General features: G+C 46.5%; 1 protein-coding gene and 1 pseudogene across 4 annotated transcripts in view; one reads left to right on the top strand and one right to left on the bottom strand.

Annotated features, from left to right (window-relative positions):
* SUPT5H (SPT5 homolog, DSIF elongation factor subunit) overlaps positions 1–23581 on the top strand; it is a 37533-nt gene that overhangs the window by 459 nt on the left and 13493 nt on the right. For 3 of the 4 annotated variants that reach the window (XM_059666559.1, XM_059666560.1, XM_059666561.1), the window contains exons 3-13: positions 8229–8394; positions 13999–14064; positions 14615–14626; positions 15090–15159; positions 15283–15351; positions 15463–15528; positions 15819–15849; positions 16166–16234; positions 21162–21413; positions 22544–22633; positions 22740–22810. In XM_059666559.1, coding sequence (XP_059522542.1) covers positions 8229–8394; positions 13999–14064; positions 14615–14626; positions 15090–15159; positions 15283–15351; positions 15463–15528; positions 15819–15849; positions 16166–16234; positions 21162–21413; positions 22544–22633; positions 22740–22810 — 962 coding nt within the window. The remainder of the gene's footprint in view (positions 1–8228; positions 8395–13998; positions 14065–14614; positions 14627–15089; positions 15160–15282; positions 15352–15462; positions 15529–15818; positions 15850–16165; positions 16235–21161; positions 21414–22543; positions 22634–22739; positions 22811–23581) is intronic. The other variant, XM_059666562.1, reaches the window with a different exon arrangement.
* Positions 4741–5366, bottom strand: LOC132216899 (PRELI domain-containing protein 1, mitochondrial-like; annotated as a pseudogene).

Genomic DNA, 23581 nt, shown 5'->3' with positions numbered 1-23581 from the left:
GGGAGGCATTGAGGCGGGGACGGGACCCGGGCAGAAAGGCCCCTGTGGGAGCTCAGGGGGGATCAGAATGAGCCCTGGTTTATGGGACTTTCAGGTTGTCGGGGGAGAGAAGGAGGCAAGCAAGGGACAGGTACTGAGCCAGGGGTGCGCCAGGCACAGCGAGGTGACGGGTGATGTGGTGAAAATGTTATGGGTTCACTCAGCGAGATAGACCACCGACTCAGAATTTAAATGTGAGCGCCTTTATTAAGCTGGCCAGCTGACCAGTCACAGCACCCTGCCGAAGCAGGGGCTGAACTGCAGCGCTGACTGCAAGAGTTACATTTTATTATTAAGTTCTGTGGAGGCCCAGAGAAAAATGTGTCTTTCAAATTCTGGGCCCCCCAATATGGAGGAAACTCTCTTTATTTATACTTTTCCCAGTCCTTTGTCTCCCAGATTTGGAATGAGACTTCCGGGCCTTCTGAGAAAGAAGGCCTGCGTGCTGCGAAGGGGCCATGAGACCATATCCCAAGGCCTGGCCTGATGTCAGTACCTTCCTATCTATGTGTTTTAGGAACAGACAGCACAGCATGACCCGTCTGGCCAAAGCGCCAGATATGCAGCCCAGTGTTAGGTTAGGTGGCTCAGGAGGCGGCGCAAGAAATAGAGTCCAGTGAATCAGAAAAGAAAGGAAAGGAAAAGGTTTATTCTGTGTCCCCGGGAGACCCACGTACCCCCAGGACAGGGCACGTGGATTCACGCCAACAGGGAGGGGGGCGCTTTTTTCATACTGCAGTTGGGTGAGGGGCGGGGACATGAACTGAGGAATTCTCTGTCGCAGGGGATGGGCGGGGGTATTCAGAAGAAGTCCGTATCTGTGTGGGGGTATGTGGATTCAGGGAGAAGAAGCCGGCATCTGTCTCTGGCATGTTGATCTGTGAGAAATTCCAGGGGAAGTCCATTGTCTCATCACATGTCTGCATGTATCTGATCCTGGGCTCTCTCGGACCTAACACCCAGCGCAAAAGGACTGGGCATAGAGTAAGCACTCGTTATTAGGTTTTATTTTTAGGCATGCCCAGTCATGCCAGAAACACATTTTTAGTGTGTTTAGTATAAAGCAGGGGTGGGCAAACTTTTTGACTCGAGGGCCACAATGGGTTCTTAAACTGGACCGGAGGGCCGGAACAAAAGCATGGATGGAGTGTTTGTGTGAACTAATATAAATTCAAAGTAAACATCATTACATAAAAGGGTACGGTCTTTTTTTTTTTTTTTTTTTTTTTAGTTTTATTCATTTCAAACGGGCCATAGTTTGCCCATGGCTGGTAGTATGTGTTAAGCACAATTCTTTGCCCCTGTCAACAAACATTTAAAAAAATCTTTGTCCTTGTGGGGAAAAAAAACACACTTTGGCCTTGTGAATGTACATAAATTTAATTGATGAGTAAATCATTTAGTAAGCTAGAAGGTATTCTGAAGTAGAGGAGGGGAATAGGAATCCTGGTTGCACTTTGAATAGGGTGGTCAGGGTGAGCATGAGTGGGTGACTTTTGACAAAAGACTTGGAGTGGAGGTGTAAGTCCTGTCATATGGAAGTGTTCCCGTAAGGAGAAACAGCACGTGCAAAGTTGGGAGCGTGTCTGTGGTGTTCAAGAAGTAACAAGAATGCCGAAACCGGTTTGGCTCAGTGGATAGAGCATCGGCCTGCGGACTGAAAGGTCCCGGGTTCGATTCCGGTCAAGGGCATGTACCTGGGTTGCGGGCACTTCCCCAGTGGGGGATGTGCAGGAGGCAGCTGATCGATGTTTCTCTCTCATCGATGTTTCTAACTCTCTGTCTCTCTCCCTTCCTCTCTGTAAAAAATCAATAATATATATATATATATATATATATATATATATATATATATATATATATATATAAAAAAGAAGTAACAAGAAGGCCAGTTGGGCAGATCAGAGTGAGTTCAACAATAAGAGAAATAAGAAGAATCAGATGGTATATAGGATCTTGAAGGCTGTGGTGAGGAACTTGGCCGTAACTGAGTGAGACGGAGCCATGAGAGTTTTGAGCAAAGGAGGAATGTGATCTAATGTTTTGAAAGGATCAGCCGGTTTTTGGGTCTGTTGACTGTCCCGTTTCAGGAACTGTTAAACATTTCCTGGGATATAACTGATTTCAGATATTCTCTTATTCACTGTTATCCTCTCTTATTTTTTAAAAAAATATTTTTTTTTTTATTGATTTCAGAAAGGAAGGGAGAGGAGAGAGAGAGAGAAACATCAATGATGAGAGAGAATCATTGATCGGCTGCCTCCTGCAGCCCCCTACTGGGGATCGAGCCCACAACCCAGGCATGTGCCCTTGACTGGTATTAAACCTGGGACCCTTCAGTCCGCAGGCTGATGCTCTATGCACTGAGCCAAGCCGGCTAGGGCCTCTTTATTTCTTTTGTTTATTTCTGATTTACTCGTTTGTTGAACAAATAAATGTTTGAGCATTTACACTATTCCAGATACATCCTAGGTGTTGGAGAGAGAGTGGAACAAGGCAAATCTTTGCTTTCATGGAGTTTAGTAGACAACAGTTACAAACTAATAAAGAAGATGACATGATGATAGAGATTTCATTTGACCTACAGAAATGTAAATTTATTTTGTAAGTTGCTAACACTTGGGCGATTTCAATAAAAATCAAGATTTCCAGCTTTCTGGGAAATTGGGAGGAGCCAGCAACCTGAGACTAAGGATTGTTCTACACAGTAGCTCTTTGCTCAAGAAGTGACAGCCCTCTTTAGAGCAGGGAATTTTCTCTAGTTCCAGGATATATCAGTTGCCATTTATCCTCATGCTTGTCTTGTGGCAGATTTATTTTTATTTTTTTAAAAATATATTTTATTGATTTTTTTACAGAGAAGGAGGGAGAGGGATAGAGAGTTAGAAACATCGATGAGAAAGACATTGATCAGCTGCCTCCTGCACACCCCAACTGGGAATGTGCCCGCAATCAAGGTACATGCCCTTGACTGGAATTGAACCCGGGACCCTTCAGTCTGCAGACTGACGCTCTATCCACTGAGCCAAACCGTTCAGGGTCTTGTGGCAGATTTAAAGAAAAGGAAAGATTTCTTATACCTGTTGATGGAGAGTAGACATTTGATTGTCAATCCCTGTGCCCTTTGGAAAGCCCTCAGCTTCCACTGAAGAGTTGGAGGAATTGGGATATCATGGTGGGGTCGGGGCAAGTGGGAAATGCCAGGAAGGGCCTTTGCTTCAAGTTGTAGTGCTGGGTCAGGGCTTCAGGATACTTTGCTTCTGGTTAAAGCCTGATGGTAATGAGACCGGGATCCTCGGTTCCTTTTCCTGGCTGGGGTAGTTTGGTTTGTACTGTGCAGGTCTCACTTCCCGAACACCACACTAGGCAGGCTCGCCTGCTGTCACTAGGTGAGGCGGAAGAGATAGGACTGGATGGGCTTTTCAGACAGCCAGATGTTGGCATGGTCCTTGAAGGACGGGGTCCTGTGGATAGACATGTAGGGATGGTAAATAATGGGCCACTTATTGGAGGGATCAGTTGGTTCACTAGGCTCAGCTTCAGTAACTTGCTCAGTCATTCAACAAGTGTTCCTTGAGTTCCTATCATGTCTGGATCATAGCCTTTCTCATGGAGCCCTCTGTTTTGGGGTAGAGAGTTTCATAAACAGGGATGGTTGCTGAGGGGGATGCTTAGAACAGATGGTGTAAGCACGTTCAAGTCCTGAGGTATCAAAGATAGTAAGTAGCCGAAACCGGTTTGGCTCAGTGGATAGAGCGTCGGCCTGCGGACTGAGGGGTCCCGGGTTCGATTCCGGTCAAGGGCATGTACCTGGGTTGTGGGCACATCCCCAGTGGGGGATGTGCAGGAGGCGGCTGATCGATGTTTCTCTCTCATCGATGTTTCTGACTCTCTGTCTCTCTCCCTTCCTCTCTGTAAAAAATCAATAAAATATATTTAAAAAAAAAAAAAAAGATAGTAAGTAGTGGGGGCTCTCTCTTCAGGGAGTGGAAAGAAGGCTTTGCTGGGACTGTGCCAAGGGGATGAAGACAAGATTTCTAGAAATTATGCTGTAATTCTTATAGTTTGAGTTGTTAAAATGTGGGGCTTTGCCTAGCTGGTGTGGCTCAGTTGGTTGGAGCATTGTCCCGAACACCAGAAGTGGCGGGTTCCATTCCAGTAAGGGCACATACCCAGGTTGTGGGCTCAATCCCCGGTCTGGGCGTGTGCTGGAGGCAACTGATCAATGTTTCTCTCTTCCTTCCTCTCTCTTTCAAAAAAAGTGGGGCTTTGTGGGCTAGTTAGGATTATGTGCTAAGAAAATACTTGTTTTTTCGGGGGAGGGTGATTGAATTCAACAAATATTTATTGAGTGCCCATTATGCGTTAGATATTGTTCCAGGTACTTGGGACACAGCAGAGAACAAAAGAAAGGTCCCTGCCCTCATGGAGTTTACAGTCTAGGGCTTATGACCACTTTGCCTGCTCGCTGTCTGTGACCGTGGGCAAATCTTTCCTTAGCTATCCAATGTGGGAAGAAGCAGGCCTGGACCACACATGGTAATGTATCTGGGGCACTGTAGATGCCAAACAGATACCACCTCCAACCCACTACCCAAAAATAGGTCAGGCTGGAGGTTGAGTTTTAATAATAAAATACAAGGGGGGGCAGAGGGAGTGCAGCCAGGTCGGGGGGTGTGCTGCTGCGCAGGGCCTGGGCTGTTACAGAAACGGCTGCTGCTCCGTGGTGGCCGCCTTACTGTCAGGGTCCTCGGCCTTCTCTGTAGCTGCCAGTGTTGTCTCCTTTGCCTTCTCCTCGCCTGTCTCAGCAAAGGTTTTGGAAGGAGCCTCGCCTTGCAGTTTGGCCAAGATGTATGCAAAACCCTTTCTTGTCTGGGTCACTTTGCTTTTGAATGGGACAAGACCAGATTCTGGAGATGCCAAATGAGCTAGTGGAGACCCAAGCTTCCTGGCGGATTTCGGTCCAGCCGCTGTTTATCAAGAGTTCACACAGTAAACAAACTGTTCCTCCGCAGCCATCAGCCAGGCGTAGTTGACGTTCTAGATGACGGTGGTCATGGTCTGGTCACAGTAGAATCCTCCAGGATGTCTACTGAGTGAGCAACATTGGCAGGAAATACTCACTTGGCCCAGTGGGGCATCCTGTTGGTCTTGGTCAGGAATCTCTGGGACAGGAGCTTCTTCTGGTCAGGGATCACCTCCCGGTGCACTGTGTCTTCAGTCAGGACATGTTTGCTAGAGGGATTTGGGCACTGCTGCCAGAAGGCAGCGAACACTTGGTCCCAGGAACTCCAGAGCACGCTCTGGCTCAGGAAATACTTCACCATTGTCCCAGTGGGGTAGGATCAGCACCCAAAGCAGCAACAGGGTTGCAGAGCCCACGAGGCACACAGTGGCCAAGCCACGGCTTGGGGCATGTCTGCCAGGCACATAGCTCAGTCATCACTCCACTGCGCCCCACCAGCTGCCACTGCCATGAGTTGCCAGGCGCAAACATTTCTAAAGTTGTTTTCTGTCCCAGGCCTGGGCTGGGTGATGTTGGGGACTCCGTGATGCCTGAGATAGCCTGGGCCCTGCTCTCAGTAGTCAGGGCCTTGATGGAGGAAGCCCAGAGGATGTGCCTAGCTTTACTTAGGGTGTGAGGGGGAGAGGGCAGGCATGACTTCCTGGAAGGCAGTGGGTATTACTATTTTTAAGTATATTTTTATTGATTTCAGAGAGGGAGGGAGAGAGAGAGAGAAACATCAATGATGAGAGCGAATCATTGATAGGCTGCCTCCTTCATGCCCTCCACCTGGGATCGAGCCTGCAACCCGGGCATGTGCCCTTGACTGGAATTGAACCTGGGACCCTTCAGTCTGCAGGCCGACGCCCTATCCACTGAGCCAAACCAGCTAGGGCGGGGGTGGGCATTTTGATTGAAGTAAGAATGAGAGGCAGAGGAGAATGGTGGTGTTTTTTAAAAAATATATTTTTATTGATTCAGAGAGGAAGGGAGAGGGAGAGAAATAGAAATATCAATAATGAGAGAGAATCAATTGGCTGCCTCCTACATGCCCCCTACTGGGGATTGAGCCCACAACCCTGGCCTGTGCCCTGACCAGGAATAAGAATCATGATCTCCTGATCCATAGGTCAACGCTCAACAACTGAACTACACCAGGTAGGCTAAAATTATTATTATTTTTAATCCTCACCAATCAGTGTGAGAGAGAAACATCGATTGATTACCTCTTGTACATGCTCAGACCGGAGATTGAACCTGCAATCTTTTTGGTGTTGGGCTGATGCTCCAACCACTGAACCATCTGGCCAGGGCAGGGGGCTTATTCTTTACCTGAGGTTTGAGGGGAGCTATGGCCATGTTATAAGCAGGGGACCAAATGATTAAATTCATGTTTTAGATCATAGTTTCCCAAGACTATAGATGCACTCTAGGTTTGGGGTGGTAGTGAAGAAGAAATGCTATAGGTGGAATAAGGACAAGACCTTCAGCCACATGGAATCATCAAGTGAAAAAGTTTTTTGTTTTTTTCTTCAGTTTAGTTTGTGTCCTATCTTTTTTTTTTTTTTTAATATATTTTATTGATTTTTCACAGAGAGGAAGGGAGAGAGAATAGAGAGTTAGAAACATCGATGAGAGAGAAACATCGACCAGCTGCCTCCTGCACATCTCCCACCGGGGATGTGCCCGCAACCCAGGTACATGCCCTTGACCGGAATCGAACCCGGGACCCTTCAGTCCGCAGGCCGACGCTCCATCCATTGAGCCAAACCGGTTTCGGCTGTGTCCTATCTTTTGATTGGGTCATGGAAATTGGCATAGAAACAGTTTCACTTTGGTGCTACTGTGCCTCTGGCAACCTTTCTGAAATTTCTTAGTCTCTATTTATCAGGGAGAACAGGACTTTGGCTTAGAGTCTACAGCAAGCAAAATATCATGCTGAAACTTAACATTGTTTTGCTCATATCTTTATGGTTATTTTCTATTTATGACAAGATAACCTTCAAAATTTTTTATTATGAACTATTTTAAAACAAACATTTCTCTTGTAAAGTAAGTAAAAATGTAAGTGAATTTAAAGAAAATATCAGACAAATGGGTTGTACTGATGTGGACATGGCAGGAAATTATAACATTAATGAGGAAAATATTACAGTTGGGGGAACACTGTTTTGTATGGATCACTGCCTTCTGTGACTGGTATGGGAAGAGGGATTATAGGCCAAGAGACCAGAAAGAAGGCTGGGCAGGGATCCAAGTTTTAGAGGGCAATGTTCTGGACTAGAATGGGGGCTGTGGGGATGAGAAAGAAGGGATGCATGGGAAGATGAAGTTCAAAAAGCAGAAGGGTCATGACTTTGATGCCTAATGGGAACTAGAAGACCAGCACCAGTCTTGGGGAAGACATGAAGGCCAGTTTGGGATTTAATGTGAAGGGCTCAGAGGACATCCTGGGGAAGCATCCAGGAAGCTGCTGGCATATGGTGGTTTTTAGTTCTGGAAAAAAGGGGGACTGGAGACAGATCGGGCGTCATTTGCAGAGAGAGGAACTGAAGTTGTGGAAGGTAAAATGGCCAGGGAGGGAGTGTATGGCGTGAGAAACAAAGTGGTCCCTTGAGGGGTGAACAGAGTAAGGGACCTGCAGAGGGGCAGTCAAAGAGGTTGGAGAAAAGCCAGGAGAGCATAGTGTGACAGATGCCAAGGGAAGAGCATATTGGTAGGGAGGGGAGCATATTGAAATGTCTTGTAGGTAAGGACCAACCAAAAAGTGTCTGCAGAATTAGCAGCAAGAGGTGGTTAATTTGAGCACTGTGGTCTGGAAACAGAAATACGGGAGTTATTGGCACAGACATGTCTTTCACAGCCAAGAGAGTGGGTGAGATGGCACAGGGAGTTGTAGAGTACAGAGAGCCAAGAACCAAACCTCATGGGGCTAACAAATTTAAAGGCCTGGTGGGGGCTAGCAAGGAGGTCTAGTGGAGGGAGGAGTCCAGATCAGCTCCCAGATATTGGTCAGCTAGATGGTGGTGCTGTCACTGAGAGGATGGCTACCAGAGAGACCTGGCCAGAGTGGAAGGGTGTGCACACAGAGCAGAGTGGGCTGCAGGCACATTTGTGGGGAGGGAGACTGGTGTCTGTTTGGGGGTTAAAGAACTCTGGTGTCCCATCCCTTCTGACTCTGCAGGTAGAGGAGGAGCGGCGGAGTGCAGCAGGCAGTGAGAAGGAGGAAGAGCCCGAGGAAGAAGAAGAGGAGGAAGAGGAGGAAGAATATGATGAGGAAGAAGAGGAAGAAGATGATGACCGGCCTCCCAAGAAACCCCGTCATGGTGGCTTCATTCTGGATGAGGCTGGTATGTCCCAGGGCTGGCGAATGCTGAGCAGAGGCTGGATTTCCACTTCAGTTCTATTTCTTTTTTTTTTTTTAATTTTTTAAAAAAGATATTTTATTGATTTTTTACAGAGAGGAAGGGAGAGAGATAGAGAGCTAGAAACATCAATGAGAGAGAAACATCGATCAGCTGCCTCCTGCACACCTCCCACTGGGGATGTGCCTGCAACCAAGGTACATGCCCTTGACCGGAATCGAACCCGGGACCTTTCAGTCCGAAGGCTGACGCTCTATCCACTGAGCAAAACCGGTCAGGCCAGTTCTATTTCTTGAATGTACTTAAAACAACATTTGGTAAATGTCAAACACAATGGTAGGATGGTATGTGGAGCCCCCATGTTCCATCACCTTGTGTCAACAATTAGCAGCTTAGCCCAGCCAATGTATCTCAGTGGTTGAGGGTCAGCCTATGAACCAGGAGGTTATGGTTCGATTCTGGGTTGGGGCACATGCCTGGGTTGCAGGCTCAATCACTGGTGGGGGGCGTGTAGGAGGCAGCCGATTGCTGATTCTCTCTCATCATTGATGTTTCTGTCTCTTCCCCTCTTCCTTCCTCTCTCTGAAATCGATAAATATGTATTTTTTAAAAACCAAATATGCCCTGGCCAGTTTGGCACAGTGGATAGAGCGTTGGCCCGAAGTAGGGTCCTGGGGTTTGATTCTGGTCAAGGTCACGTACCTTGGTTGCAGGCTCAATCCCCAGCCCTAGTCGGAGAGCCATGCGGAAGGCAGTCAATTGATGTGTGTCTCTCACATCAGTGTTTCTCTCTCTCTCTGTCTTTCCCCTTTTCTTCCACTCACTCTAAAAATCAATGGAAAAACGTCCTCAGGTAAGGATTAACAACAATAAAAACAAAAAAACAGTTAACAGTACCAGCTTATTTTGCTTATTCCTTCTCACTCCACTCACTGTTGGATGATGTTGAAGCAAATCCCAAATACATAATTTACATAATTTTACCCCCAAATATTTCTGTGTGTGTGTGTGTGTGTGTGTATTCCTAAAAGATAGGTCCTTTTATTTTATTAAAATTTCTTTTTTAAAAGAAATATGTTTTTATTGATTTTAGAAAGAGAAACATCAGCATCTATCTGCTGCCCCCCCCCGGGGATTGAGCCTGCAACCTGGACATGTGTCCTAACTGGGAATCAAACTGGGGACCTCTTGGTGCATGGGTTGGTGCTCAACCAGTGACCCACACCAGCCAGGCTTAATTTCTTTTTTTCTTTTTTTTTAAAATATATTTTTATTGATTTTTTACAGAGAGGAAGGGAGAGGGAAAGAGAGTTAGAAACATTGATGAGAGAGAAACATTGATCAGCTGCCTCCTGCACATCCCCTACTGGGGATGTGCCCGCAACCAAGGTACATGCCCTTGACCGGAATCAAACCCGGGACCTTTCAGTCCGGAGGCCGACGCTCTATCCACTGAGCCAAACCGGTCAGGGCAAGACTTAATTTATTTTTAAAATGAATTGATTTAAAATAATTAAAAAAAAATTTTTTAGAGAGAGAGATACTGATTTGTTGTTCCACTTATTTATGCATTCATTGATTGTTTCTTGTATGTGCCCTGAGAATTGAACCTGCAACCTTGTCATGATGATAACACTGTAGCCAATTGAGCTACCTACACAGGGCTAGGTAGGTCCTTTTAAAACACACAGTCACAGCCGAAACCGGCTTGGCTCAGTGGATAGAGCGTCAGCCTCTGGACTGAAGGGTCCCAGGTTCGATTCCGGTCAAGGGCATGTACCTGGGTTGCGGCACATCCCCGGTGGGAGATGTGCAGGAGGCAGCTGATCGATGTTTCTCTTTCATCGATGTTTCTAACTCTCTATCTCTCTCCCTTCCTCTCTGTAAAAAAAATCAATAAAATATATATAAAACAAAACACGCACACAATCACAATACCATTATTACCCTTTAAAAAACTGAAAATACTCTGTGCTTGTCATAGAAAGCTCAGATGATCTAGAGATAGACAACAGGACAGTGTAGTAGAGGCCAACAGATCTTTGTCCCTCTTGGCCTGGCTTTGCTTTTTTCTCCATGTGACTCTGGGCAAGTTGCTATATGTCTCTCTGAGCCTCTTGTCCCCTCTGTACAAAGGGGACACACAGTTCTTCCTACTTCAGCAGGGATAATTAAAAAAAAAAATTTTTTTTATTGATCTCAGAGAGGAAGGGAGTGGGATAGAGAGAGAAATATCAGTGAGAGAGAATCATTGATTGGCTGCCTCCCGCACGCCCCCTACTGGGGGGGGGGGGGAAGCGGGATCGAGCCTGCAACCCAGGCATGTGCTCATGGTCGGAGTTGAACCTGGAACCCTTCAGTCTGCAGGCTGACTCTGTCCACTGAGCCAAACCAGCTAGGGCTCAGCAGGAATAATTTGAGGATTTGGGAGACCATGCATATAAAGCATTTAAGGTTGATGGCAACACAAAGTGTAATGCCCAGCCTAGAGTGGGCCTTTAGACAACAGGGTGGTTTTTTATTTACATTTATTTAGGCCCACATTATATATGCTGTTCTATAAACTGCTTTTCTCAATGCTTGTGGCGGTGGATATAACATAAATAATTTAGGTTGAAAAGTTAATTTGGCCCTGACTGGTTTGGCTCAGTGGATGGAGCGTTGGCTTGCGGACTGGAGGGTCCCAGGTTCGGTTCCGGTCAGGGGCATGTGCCTTGGTTGCAGGCACATCCCCAGTGGGGGGTGTGCGGGATGCGGCCGATCGATGTTTCTCTCTCATCGATGTTTCTGGCTCTCTGTCTCTCTCCCTTCCTCTCTGTGGAAGATCAATAGAATATATTTTTTTAAAAAAAAGTTAATTGGTGTTAAAGTTTTCTGAACAACCTGTAACACCTAAGTGTTCAGTATATGTTAGCTACTATCATTATCACTGAAATAGCTACTTTTTCCACTGGCTGCATAGTGTTTCATAATGTGTTTTATTTATTAACCAGTCTCTTGTTAGACATTGAAGTTTACATTTGTCAGTATTTTTAGTTTTGAATATATATTTTATTGATTTTTTACAGAGAGGAAGGGAGAGGGATAGAGAGTTAGAAGCATTGAGAGAGAAACACCAATCAGCTGCCTCCTGCACACCCCCCACTGGGGATGTGCCCGCAACCAAGGCACATGCCCCTGACTGGAATTGAACCCGGGACCCCCCAGTCTGCAGGCCGACATTCTATCCACTGAGCCAAACTGGTCAGGGCCATTTGTCAGAATTTTAAGTAGCACTGTTGTGAGCATCTTCATGTATTTTGACACACATATGCAAGTTATTATCTAGATCAGGGGTCTTAAATTTTATTGTGGCCTCTTGCAGTCTGATAAAGTCTATGGATCTGTTTTTAGAGTTATGTTTTAAAATGTGTAAAGCAAAGTACATAGGTTTCCAAAGAGAACAACTATATTAAAACACAGTGTCGAACTATTAAAAGAACATCATTAACACATTTAATTAACTATGTTTAGTGGAGGGAGGGTCTGGTAAGAATCTAATTTTGAAGTAACAATGAGTGAATGATTTTGATATATCTGTAGCTGTAATACCAGATTTCACTGCCAATACTACTGTGGTTTGTTGTCATTATTATAATTGATGGGAAATGCTAAGTTTCAGTTAGTGAAAATGATTTTTTCATCTAACACATACCTCACAGATTTTTACATGGTAAATCCCTACAAGTCAAATTGCTGGGCAAAGAGAAGGCATATGTTTTTAAAGCTTTTGATATCTGTGGCCAAATATCAGCCTCTGAAAAAGTCACTAGCTGATGCTTCCACCAGCCATACATGAGAATACTTGATTTCCCCACACCCATGTAAAGGGGAGTGACTTGGAACACCACCCTCCATTTTCTGGGGACTCTCTTACCCCAGGGGAAAACAGAGCAGAGGGGCAGAAGAGGCTCTGGGTGTTCCTGTTCTCGGAGAGCTTCGGTCCTTTCTCAAAGGTTGAGGGGCAGGGAGTCCTTGCTTAGAGAAACGGTCTTAGATAGCAGATGGGCCCAAATCAAGAGAAAAGAATGGATAATATGCCATATGACCAAGATGTGGGCCAGTAGGGATACTTATGCGTAGGTGATGGGAGTGTTTGGGTTACTGACTTTTTTAAATATATATTTGTATTGATTTCAGAGAGGAAGGGAGAGGGAGAGAAAGATCGAAACATTAGTGATGACAGAGAATCATTGATCGGCTGCCTCCTGAGTGCCCCCTAACTGGAGATCAAGCCCGCAACCCGGAATCAAACCTGGGACACTTCAGTCCACAAGCTGACGCTCTATCCACTGAACCAAACTGGCTAGGGCGGTCACTGCCTATTAAAAGGCTATATGCGTGGCTGTACTCATTAATGTTTAACATGCAGGGTCCCTTTGATCCAGCAGTTCCTTTTTAGGAATTCACCTACAGTTAAACTCACAGAGATACATAAAGACATGAAGACAAAGACACTTGCTGCAATCCTATTTGCAATTACAAATGTTTGGTGATGTAAATGTTCATTGATGATAAGGGCCTGGAAAAACAAATTATGGAGCAGAAATCAGACAGCATATGAGGCATGTGCTGCTATGCAAGAGGTCCAAGGTAGTGTTACTGCTCAGAAAAAGGAAGGTACAGAACAGTGTTTTAAAAAATTGTGTGTGTGTGTGTGTGTGTGTGTGTGTGTGTGTGTGAGAGAGAGAGAGAGAGAGAGAGAGAGAGAGAGAGAGAGAGAAAGAATAGTGATGGGGGTTTCTTATATATGCACAAATTATTTCTGGACAAGAAGTATTACAGAATTACCTCTGAAAAAGAAGACTGAGATGGTGGGGGTTACAAATGGGAGGGAGACGTGCTTTACACTTACGTCATCTGTACACTTTGTGTTTTTTCATCATGTGCTAGTATCGCCGTTGTTGAAGTTTTTAGTGTAATAATTTGATGCATACAGAAGAGTATTTGTAATGTATTGAAGTGATTAAATGCATAGATAGACCCTGAAGCTAGGCTGCCTCTCAGGTACCAGTTGAGTCTTTGGGCAAGTTAGATAACCTCTCTGGGTCTCAGAGCCCGTATAAAATTGGAGCAATGATAACTCTCTTAGGGTTTCCAGGAAGATTCAGTGAGGAATCTGTAGCAGGTATGCAGAGCAGGGCAGGGCACATAGTACAATCTCAATAAGTGGTAGCCATTATAATGTAAGAGCATAATAATAAAATCAACCATGAATTCTGTCTTTAAAAAACAATGACATACCTGTCTTCCCTTGATAGTTGAGAGGAAACTTTTCTGCTTGCTTACTTAGATCTTTCTTTTTAAGATAGATCTCTAGGAGGGATTGAGGGGAGGGGTGGTTTAGAGCCAGGGCGATTTGTATAAGGAGACCTGACCCTGCTGCTTGGAGCAGCCCTATGGCTTCAGGGAGTATCTCACCTCTCTGAGCCTCAGTATCCTGACCTGGAAGATGGGGGTTTGTTGTGCCCATCTCCCAAAGGAGTTTTCCTGGAAGCTGTTGTCATGAGGTTCCCCCTGCTGGCCCCTGACCACTTGGCCTTGTTTCAGATGTGGACGATGAGTATGAGGATGAGGACCAATGGGAAGATGGAGCAGAGGACATCCTAGAGAAAGGTGTGTGTGGGCCCCCCTCTAGAAGACCACTAGGGGATGTGACCCAGGGGGTCTTGAGAGCCCGTCCTGCACCCCCATGCCCTGCAACATCCCAACCCCCACCCTCCTCACCTCGCTTCTTTCTGTCCTTGCCAGAGAGATCAGCTAGCTCCGTACCCTTTTCCTTTGAGGCCCATGAGTTGGGGGGCGGGGGCTATAGAGTGGTAGGGTTGTGGGGAGAGGACTCTGGGATCCCAGGGCCCCAGTAAATCCTTTCTGGGGGTTATAGGGTGGGTGTTCCCTGTCCCAAGATACCCCCCACTTCCTGGGCCAGTGCCCCCCTTCCCTGTTATTTTCCGTTTTGTGCGCCTCATACATTTCGGCTTCTTCCCCAACCACCTGGTGCCTGGCCTTTACTTTTGATTTTCAACCTTCTGTGCCCCTCCCTTCCCCTTCCCCCAACCCATTGGTTGATTTTGCTGCTATAATTTGGCTCATACTTTGTCTGCCCTCGCCCACCACCACTACCACCACCACCACCACCACCACCACCTCCTCTTCCTCCAAGTAGAAGAGATTGAAGGTAAGAATCTGAAAAGTGTGATTCCTCAATCCTCCTCCCATATCCTGACATCTCTTTCCTGCCCTTGACACCCTCCCTCATCCCTCATCCCTGTTCGTCCCTGGGGTCTTTCTCTCATGTTAGGGTCCAGAGTAAGGGGGTTCTGAGTCCGGCCTCTAGCTGTGGTTGGCCGGGGAAAGTGGGTGTACATTTGTGTATGAGTATTGTAGGAGGCAGGGATGCAGGGTTGGGTGGTGAGGGATGGAATTCAGGGTGTGTTTAGTCAGTGGCTGTGAGATGGAGAACAGCTGGACAGTCTTTTCATGAGAAGCAGAAACCTGAGCAGGATTTGGGGGGTGAGAGTTGGGGGTTTCCTCAGTGAGGTATGTTCTCCCCAAGGCCCACCTCTGGCCCTCTTAGCCCCACTACTTTCTCTAGGCCCTGCTCTTCACCTTCTCTTACCCACCTGCCCATTTTTCTGCAGCCTCCAATATCGATAATGTTGTCCTGGACGAAGATCGTTCTGGGGCTCGCCGCCTACAGAACCTCTGGAGGTCAGCAGGGAGGGGGAAAGTGGTGAAATTGGCTCCCACGGGGAGTTTTAGGGACGGGTCAGCCCATCTTTTCGCCTCAACCTTCCATTCATGTTTATCCCCCCCTCTTCCTACGCACCCCAGGGACCAGCGAGAAGAAGAATTAGGGGAGTATTACATGAAGAAATATGCCAAGTCATCTGTGGGAGAGACGTAAGAGCATGGGATGGGGGGTTGGGGGACAGGAGAGGTGGTCCCCTGTGGGAAGGGTCAGGGGTCTGACAGAGCTTCACCTCTTCTTCCCAACTGCCCTTCTCTCTCTAGAGTATATGGAGGGTCTGATGAGCTCTCTGATGACATCACTCAGCAGCAGCTGCTCCCAGGAGTCAAGTAAGAGGGTGGGACAGGAGGGCTGAGGTGGAACTCCTGTACTGTACTTGGGTGATGTGCCCATACAGGTCATTGCCTAAAATAAATCAGGACACAGCCACACAGGCAGTGGTGGATGAGAGGAGGAGGGAGGGAGGGCTGAGATGGCACCTTTCTCTCTCCTTCTTATGTATGGAAGAATGGAGAAAGGAGAGGGTGTGGAGCAAGAGGAAGGATGGGTGTGATTATTTGTATGCTTCATGATGAGGAGACAATTTCACTTAAGGGCTTTCTTTCCCTCTCCTACCTAGGGATCCAAATCTGTGGACTGTCAAATGTAAGGTGTGTGCTCTGGTGTCATGGCTTAGGGGAGACAGGGAAATGAGGGAGGTGGCTTTGTCTGGGAGAACTGTCCATATGTCTGTCCTGAATTTCCTTGGCCTGTCTGCCTTTCCATCCTCTCTTCTCTCTCCCCTCCGCCTCACTATCTCCCACCTTTGTCTTTTAGGCTGTTCATCCCTCTCGCTCTGTATTTCTCCATCTCTCATGTTCCTCTCCTACTTTTTCTTGCCTGATGACTCTTACTGTTACCTCCTGTCCCCTTTCCCATGTCCTGCCCTCCAACTCATCTTGTCTCATAAGTCTGCCTCTCTTCCAGATTGGGGAGGAACGCGCCACAGCCATTTCCTTGATGCGCAAGTTCATTGCTTACCAGTTCACAGACACGGTACGTGTAGGCAGGCAGTTTTGGGGGGCAGGTGGGCGGGGTGCAAGCCCAGAGGGAGGGAGAGTATAGATTCAAGGGTACCACTGCCTGTTAAGTGAGTTGCTTCAGCTAGAAAAAAAACCACTCCCTGAATTGAAGCGTTCTTCTATGTGCCCTGTCTTCTCTCTTTCTGCATTTCTGGCTGGGTTCCCAAGCCCCTGTAGCCCTTTGGAAGTCAGCCATTTAGCTTCCTGAGCTTTTTCTACCTGAGAGTGAGTTTTGCCTATTCACCAACCCTGTTGGGTAGCTGTCATCTCTTATTTGAGAGTCCTACCGTGGGACAGTTTGACTAAGGGGGTCAGGGAACAGGCCTGTCTTGAGAATTCCTTCCTTTCACACAGTCATCAAACATTTGCTGAGCTTTTCCTCTGGGCTGGTCCTTCCACTGGGAGATGCTGAGGATACAGTGGTAACCATGCCAGAGCTGATCCCTGCCCTTCCAGGGCTCACTCAGCGCACAAAACATGAAGTAATGCCATCTGCATGCAAGGCAGCAAATGCTGCATTAAGGGCACAGATCTTTCTTCAGACTGCCAGGGTTTGAATCCTGTCCTTGCTACTTCCTATCTTTGTGACCTTGATCAAATCACTTTCCTCTCTGGGCCCTGCTAGTGCCTCAGCATCATTGGGATTAAATAGCTGGGGACATGTCCAACTCTCAGCGGACTTGTCCAGCAGCTTGTGTTCAATAAATGTAGTTGTTGTCACAGGTATAATTCTCAGTTTTGGAACCAGGATAAACCTTATGAAGAGTGTCCTCAAAATTTGTGAAACTTGGGGTTACTGTTAACTGCATATGGTGTAGTAACTTTCTTATTTAATATGCTTTGTTTTGGATGAGTGCATTGCTTTACCTGCCGAAGCTGTGGGTGTGCATTAGTGAGGCTAAGTGGACAGTTGCAGGATTTGTAAATTATGATTTTAAGTGTGCACAAACCTCGACATTGTGCTCTGGGCAAAATTCTAGTGACCCTGTTTGAGTTATGACTCTGATTATTGTTTTTGTTTTTATTTTTATTGATTTCAGAGAGAGGAAGGGAGAGGGAGAAAGAAATAGAAACATCAGTGATGAGAGAGAATCATTGATTGGCTGCCTCCTGTATCCCCCCTACTGGATTGAGCCTGCAACCCAGGCATGTGCCCTTTACCAGAATCGAACCCGGGACCCTTCAGTCTGTAGGCCGATGCTCTATCCACTGAGCCAAACCAACTAGGACTGTTTTTGTTTTTAATGAGCAAAATAGTACACAGGTACTATTAAAGCTCAGATCTTTCCATAGCTGAGTCCCATTTTTCACTAATTACTTTTGGTTTGTATGTCTTTCCAGACCATTTTCTCTGCATGTTGAAAAATACGTCTTGCTTTTTTAAAAAACACAAAATGGTGTTTTATTGTACACATAATTCTGCAGCAAGCCTTTTGTCAGTCCCATAATCATCTTTTTTTTTTTTTAATATATTTTTATTGATTTTTTACAGAGAGGAAGGGAGAGAGATAGAGAGTCAGAAACATCGATGAGAGAGAAACATCGACCAGCTGCCTCCTGCACACCTCCCACTAGGGATGTGCCCGCAACCAAGGTACATGCCCTTGACCGGAATTGAACCTGGGACCTTTTAGTCCGCAGGCCAACATTCTATCCACTGAGCCAAACCGGTCTTGGCAGTGCCATAATCATCTTTCCATGCCCAGTAAATAGAAGGCTGTTCCCATTTTTCACTGTCACAACTGATGCTGAAATAAATTAATTGTATGTTTTTTGTTGTTATGAATCCTCACCCAAGGATATTCTTTCCACTGATTTCTAGAGGAAATGGAAAGGAGAGGGAGGGAGAGAAAGAAAGAGAGAAACATCACTTTGAGAGAGACATATCGATTGGTTGCCTCCCGCACACCCCCCAGCCGGGGCTGGGGATGGAACCTACAACTCATGCCCTTGACAGTAATTGAACCTCTGACCCCTTGGTTCTTGGGCCAACGTTCTAACCACTGACCCAAAATCGCCAGGGCTAATTGTGTGTTTTTTTAAAAATTGAGATGTAGCCTAGCTGGTGTGGCTCAGTGGTTGAGCATGAACAAAGAGGTCACCAGTTCAATTCCCTGTCAAATTGTGGGTTCTATCCCCAAAGGGGGCATACAGGAGGCAGCTGATTGATGTTTCTATCCCTCATCGATGTTTCCTCTCTCTAAAGTCAATAAAAACGTATTTTTAAAAAATTGAGATATAATTTACATTCCATAAAAGTTGTGGTCATGGTGGATGATCCTTTTTATTTATTGATGGATTTGGTGTTCTATTTTATTAAAGACTAGAGGCCCAGTGCACAAAATTTGTGCACGTGTACAGTCCCTAGGCCTGACCTGGCGATCAGGGCTATCTTCCCCAGCTGCCCGCAGCTGGCCCTGCCCCCCCACTGCCATGCACCCTTGGTTTGCATTTGCCATCGGGTGATCGGTGCCTGATGGCCGGTGCCTGATGGCCGGGGGAAGGAACTGAGAGGTCAGCTGTTTCTGCCCGCTCGCCGGCCCCACCCCTGCAGCGGGTGGCCATTAGGCGATCGGAGCCTGCTGGCCTGGGAAAGGGACCAAGAGGGGGTCAGTGTGCCTCATAGTGACTGGTCCAGTGGTCATTCTGGTCATTCTGCTGTTAGAGTAAATTTGCATATTACCCTTTTACTATATAGGATAGGCCTGGTGCATAGGTGGGGGCCTGCCCTGAAGGGGGCCCCCAATCAGGGTCGGGGTCCCTGCTGGGACGGGGCCTGCCTAGATGAAGGGCTGCTGGGGGTTTGCAGGCTGGCCACGCCCCCGATGGGGTGGGGGGTCGCCACTGGGGGGCGGATCTGGCCTTGGTGAGGAGCCGTCGGGGGTTTGTAGGCTGGCCATGCCCCTGATCAGGGTGGGGGGTCCCTGCTCAGGGTCAGGGCCGGCCTGAGCAAGGGGCCTGGAGTGGTTTGCAGGCCACCCATGCTCCCCATTGGGGTGGGGGGGGGTTCTTTGCTGGGGAAGGGGCTGTCCTGGGTGAGGGGCCGTGGGCAGTTTGCAGGTCGGCCATGCCCAGGTTTTGTCAGGAAGGATGTCCAGAAGACATCTAGTCTAATTAGCATGTTACCCTTTTATTAGTATAGAAGATTATTAGTGTAGATGTTTGCATTTATGTTCATAAGGGATATTGGGATACTGTAGTTTTTTTTATGATGATCTCAGGGTAATACTGAATCATAGGATGAATTGGGAAATGCTTCCTTCTCTTCTCAAAAGAGTTTCCTGAAGAATTGATGTTAATCATTTAAAAGTTTGGTAGATTACCAGTGAAGCCATCTAGTTCTGGGCTTTTTGTGTTTATGTGGAAGGGTTTTTTAAAATATATTTTTATTGATTTCAGAGAGGAAGGGAGAGGGAGAGAGAGATATAAACATCAATGATGAGAGAGGATTGTTGATTGGCTGCCTCCTGCACGCCCCCCACTTGGGACTGAGCCCGCAACCTGGGCATATGCCCTTGACCTTGACTGGAATCAAACCTGGGACCCTTCAGTCCTCAGGCCAATGCTCTATTCACGGAGCCAAACTGGCTAGGGCAGGTTTTTTTGTTTTTTTTTATTAATTCAGTATCTTTGCTTCTTGCAGGCCTACTCAGATTTTCTATTTCTTTTTGAGTTAGTTTTGGTAGTTTGTCTTTCTGTGGAAAACGTTCATTTCATTTAGGTTATCTAATTTGTTGGCAGGCAGTTGTCCATGGTATTGCCTTGTTATTTCTTTCATTTCTGAATTTGTCATTTGAGCCTTCTCTTTTATTCTTGGTCATTCTTGTTAAATGTTTGTCAAAGCTTTTGATCTTTTCAAAGAAGCAACATTTGGTTGTAGGGGCTTCACTGCTGTTTTTCTTAAAATTTTAAAAAGTTGATTTGAGAGGGAGAGAAACATTAATTTGTTGTCCCACTTATTCATTCATTGGCTGATTCTTATATCTGGGCTGACTGGGCATTGAACCCACAACCTAGGCATATTGGGATGACACTAACCAACTGAACTCCCCGACCAGGGCACTATTGTTTTTTGTGTTTTTTTAAAAAATATATATATATATTTTATTGATTTTTTTACAGAGAGGAAGGGAGAGGGATAGAGAGAAACATCGATGAGAGAGAAACATTGATCAGCTGCCTCCTGCACACTCCCTACTGGGGATGTGCCCGCAACTAAGGTACATGCCCTTGACTGGAATCGAACGTGGGACCTTTGAGTCTGTAGGTTGACGCTCTATCCACTGAGCCAAACTGGTTAGGGTGGCACTATTGGTTTTTTTATTCTCTATTTCATTTGTTCCCATTCTAATCTTTTCTTTTTCCCCATTCTTTTTTTTTTAAATAGGTTTATTTGCGTTACGCTTATTTATTTATTTTTTACATTTTTTTATAGATTTCAGAGAGGAAGGGAGAAGGAGAGAGAGAGATAGAAACATCAACGATGAGAGAGAATCACCCATCAGCTGCGCCCCCTGCATGACCCCCACTGGGGTTGGAGCCTGCAACCCAGGCATGTGCCCTTGACCGGAATTGAACCCAGGACCCTTTAGTCCACCGGGCGATGCTCTATCCACTGAGCCAAACCAGCCAGTGCTGTTTCCCTTTTTTTAAGTTGGCATTTACAGCTGTAAACTTCTGAGCATGGTTGTCTTCACATTCTAGTAAGTTTTTAGTATGTATGTTTTGTTTCCAGTCTTATTTGTTTACTATAATATACAATTGCAGTGAACATCCTTGTATTCATGTCATTGGGCCAACATGTTTCTGTTGGATACATTCCTGGAAGAGAGACTGCTTAGGTGACAGTTGTTATTAGCAGTTGTGTCTCACTGTTTTCTTCCATGGGCTCGGCCTTGTAGCCCCTGCAGATTAAATCGGTAGTGGCACCAGAGCATGTGAAGGGCTACATCTACGTGGAGGCCTATAAGCAGACCCACGTGAAGCAGGCCATCGAGGGCGTGGGCAACCTGCGTCTTGGCTACTGGAACCAGCAGATGGTGCCCATCAAGGAGATGACAGATGTGCTCAAAGTGGTGAAGGAGGTGGCCAACCTGAAACCGAAATCCTGGGTCCGCCTCAAGCGAGGCATCTATAAGGATGACATCGCACAGGTGCCTCTGCATGGGGTTGGGTGGCCAAGGGGGTCAGGACTCATGTTCACACTTCTGCTCCTCTGTTGTCCCCTCCTCCTTTCCAGCCCCTTTCCTAGTGCAGAGAGCAGCACCCCACTCAGATTAGGTGAAGCCGAGCCTGGGTTTTGTCATGAGCACACGGGAAATGGAGGACAATTCTGTGTGTGATGAAAGCATGTTGAGTAAAGATCTGAAGGAGGTGAGGGAATGAGGCATGTGGAGTTATTGGGGAAGTGTTTTGTGACGTGAGATAGGACCATCTCTAGCTGAAGCAGAGTGGCAGGTCATGAGCTCAGGGAGGCCCATTGGGCTTTGGCTTTTACTGGAGTAAGATGGGAGGGCTCTAAGGGACACAGCATGACTTTGATTTTAATAGGATTACTCAGGTGACCTTTTCTCAAGCAGGGGGACGTTACCCCCAGGGGTGTTTTTGCAATATATGGAGACATTTGTGGTTATTTTAACTGCAGAGTTGATTCTGGCATCTAGTGGATAGATGCCAGGAATTCTGCTAACATCCTACAATTCATGGAACAGCCCCCTCCACAATAAAGAATTACCTTTGAATAAATTTAATGAAAAAAAAATTTACCCTTGAATAGACTATATGGAACCACAGGAGCAGGGAGGCAGTGAGGAGACTAGTGATTCCACGGTGGAGGTGGCCATGACGGTGGTTCAGGAATAAGGTGAGAGTAGTAGAGGAGGGGAAAGAGGTCAGAGTATTTGAAAGCAGAGCCGACAGGATTTGCGACAGATTGGATATGGAGGAAGAAAGGAGTTAAAAATGACTCCTAGGTGTGCCTGAGCAGAAGGAAGAATGGAATGGGAGGAGAGAGAGAGATGAGCAGGTTTGGGGGAAATCAGGAGGTGAGTTGTCATTGTGTTAGGTTTGAGGGACCTTTTAGCCATCTAAGTGGAGGTGTCAAGCAAGCATAGTCAATTTTAGAGTTGAGGGGAGACAGGCAGGAGAGAGAATTTGGGAGTTGTCAGGAATCTGGTTTCCCATCACCCTCTATCCCTATCCTTCCTGATATCTTTTTTTTCCTATGTCTAGGGTTAGGGAGGGAGGGCTGGGCCTTTCCTGATCACTCACCTGTTCTTCTCAGGTGGATTATGTGGAGCCCAGCCAAAACACCATCTCTCTGAAGATGATCCCACGCATTGACTATGACCGCATCAAGGCCCGCATGAGCTTGGTACCCTGGGGATGTGATGCCTCTGGGGGAGAGGGAATGCTTTATCCCAGCTGGTGGCCAAGCCCTCCTACCTCACCTTCCCACCCCTGCCCCTTTTCTTCCACAGAAAGACTGGATTGCTAAAAGGAAGAAGTTTAAACGGCCTCCACAGAGGCTGTTTGATGCTGAGAAGATTAGGTGAGTGTCCTTGGGGACTGTCTGGGTTGGGTCCCCAGAGTTGTGGTGCAGAATGTGCCTTTGCAGTTTCCCTCACAGGGATGGAGCCCTGACAGGTTTAGTTTGGGAGTGGTTAGCTGCGAGTATAGCCTCAGCCAAGTTACTTAACATCCTCATGCCTCAGTTTCCTCTGCTTACAAACATTGATAATAACAACCCCTGCTTCCTTGGATTGTAGGGAGAATGAATGAATTAATATGCATGTGTTCCCAGAGTATCACTTTGCATGTAGTAAGCATGATTAATGGTATCATATATTGAAATGGGATTTATCGACATGCTAGGTTTTATAAAGTCTCTCTCCCTGATATCCTGGCAACCAAGATGAGGGTATAGAGCCCCTACCCCTCAGGGTGTCTTCCTCCCACTCCCCCTCCCCAGCTGGATGGAACTCAGAACAGCTCAGGGATTCCAGCATTCCAGGTCTAGCAGGATTTCCAACAGGAAGGACAGGAGAGGAGCATATGGGAAAACAAGAGGTGCCAGTGACAGTTTCCCTCTGATCTTGTTCTGGAACCCATTGTGAATCAGGCAGACAGTTTTTCATCATCTACATTTTATTTTTTATTTTTTTTACATATATTTTATTGATTTTCTACAGAGAGGAAGGGAGAGGGATAGAGAGTCAGAAGCATTGATGAGAGAGAAACATCGATCAGCTGCCTCCTGTACACCCCCCACTGGGGATGTGCCCACAACCAAGGCACATGCCCTTGACTGGAGTCGAAACTG

Source organism: Myotis daubentonii, chromosome 15 (assembly GCF_963259705.1).
Source record: "Myotis daubentonii chromosome 15, mMyoDau2.1, whole genome shotgun sequence".
Classification (NCBI taxonomy): Eukaryota; Metazoa; Chordata; class Mammalia; order Chiroptera; family Vespertilionidae; genus Myotis; species Myotis daubentonii.
This window is presented reverse-complemented; position numbering and strand designations above follow the sequence as displayed.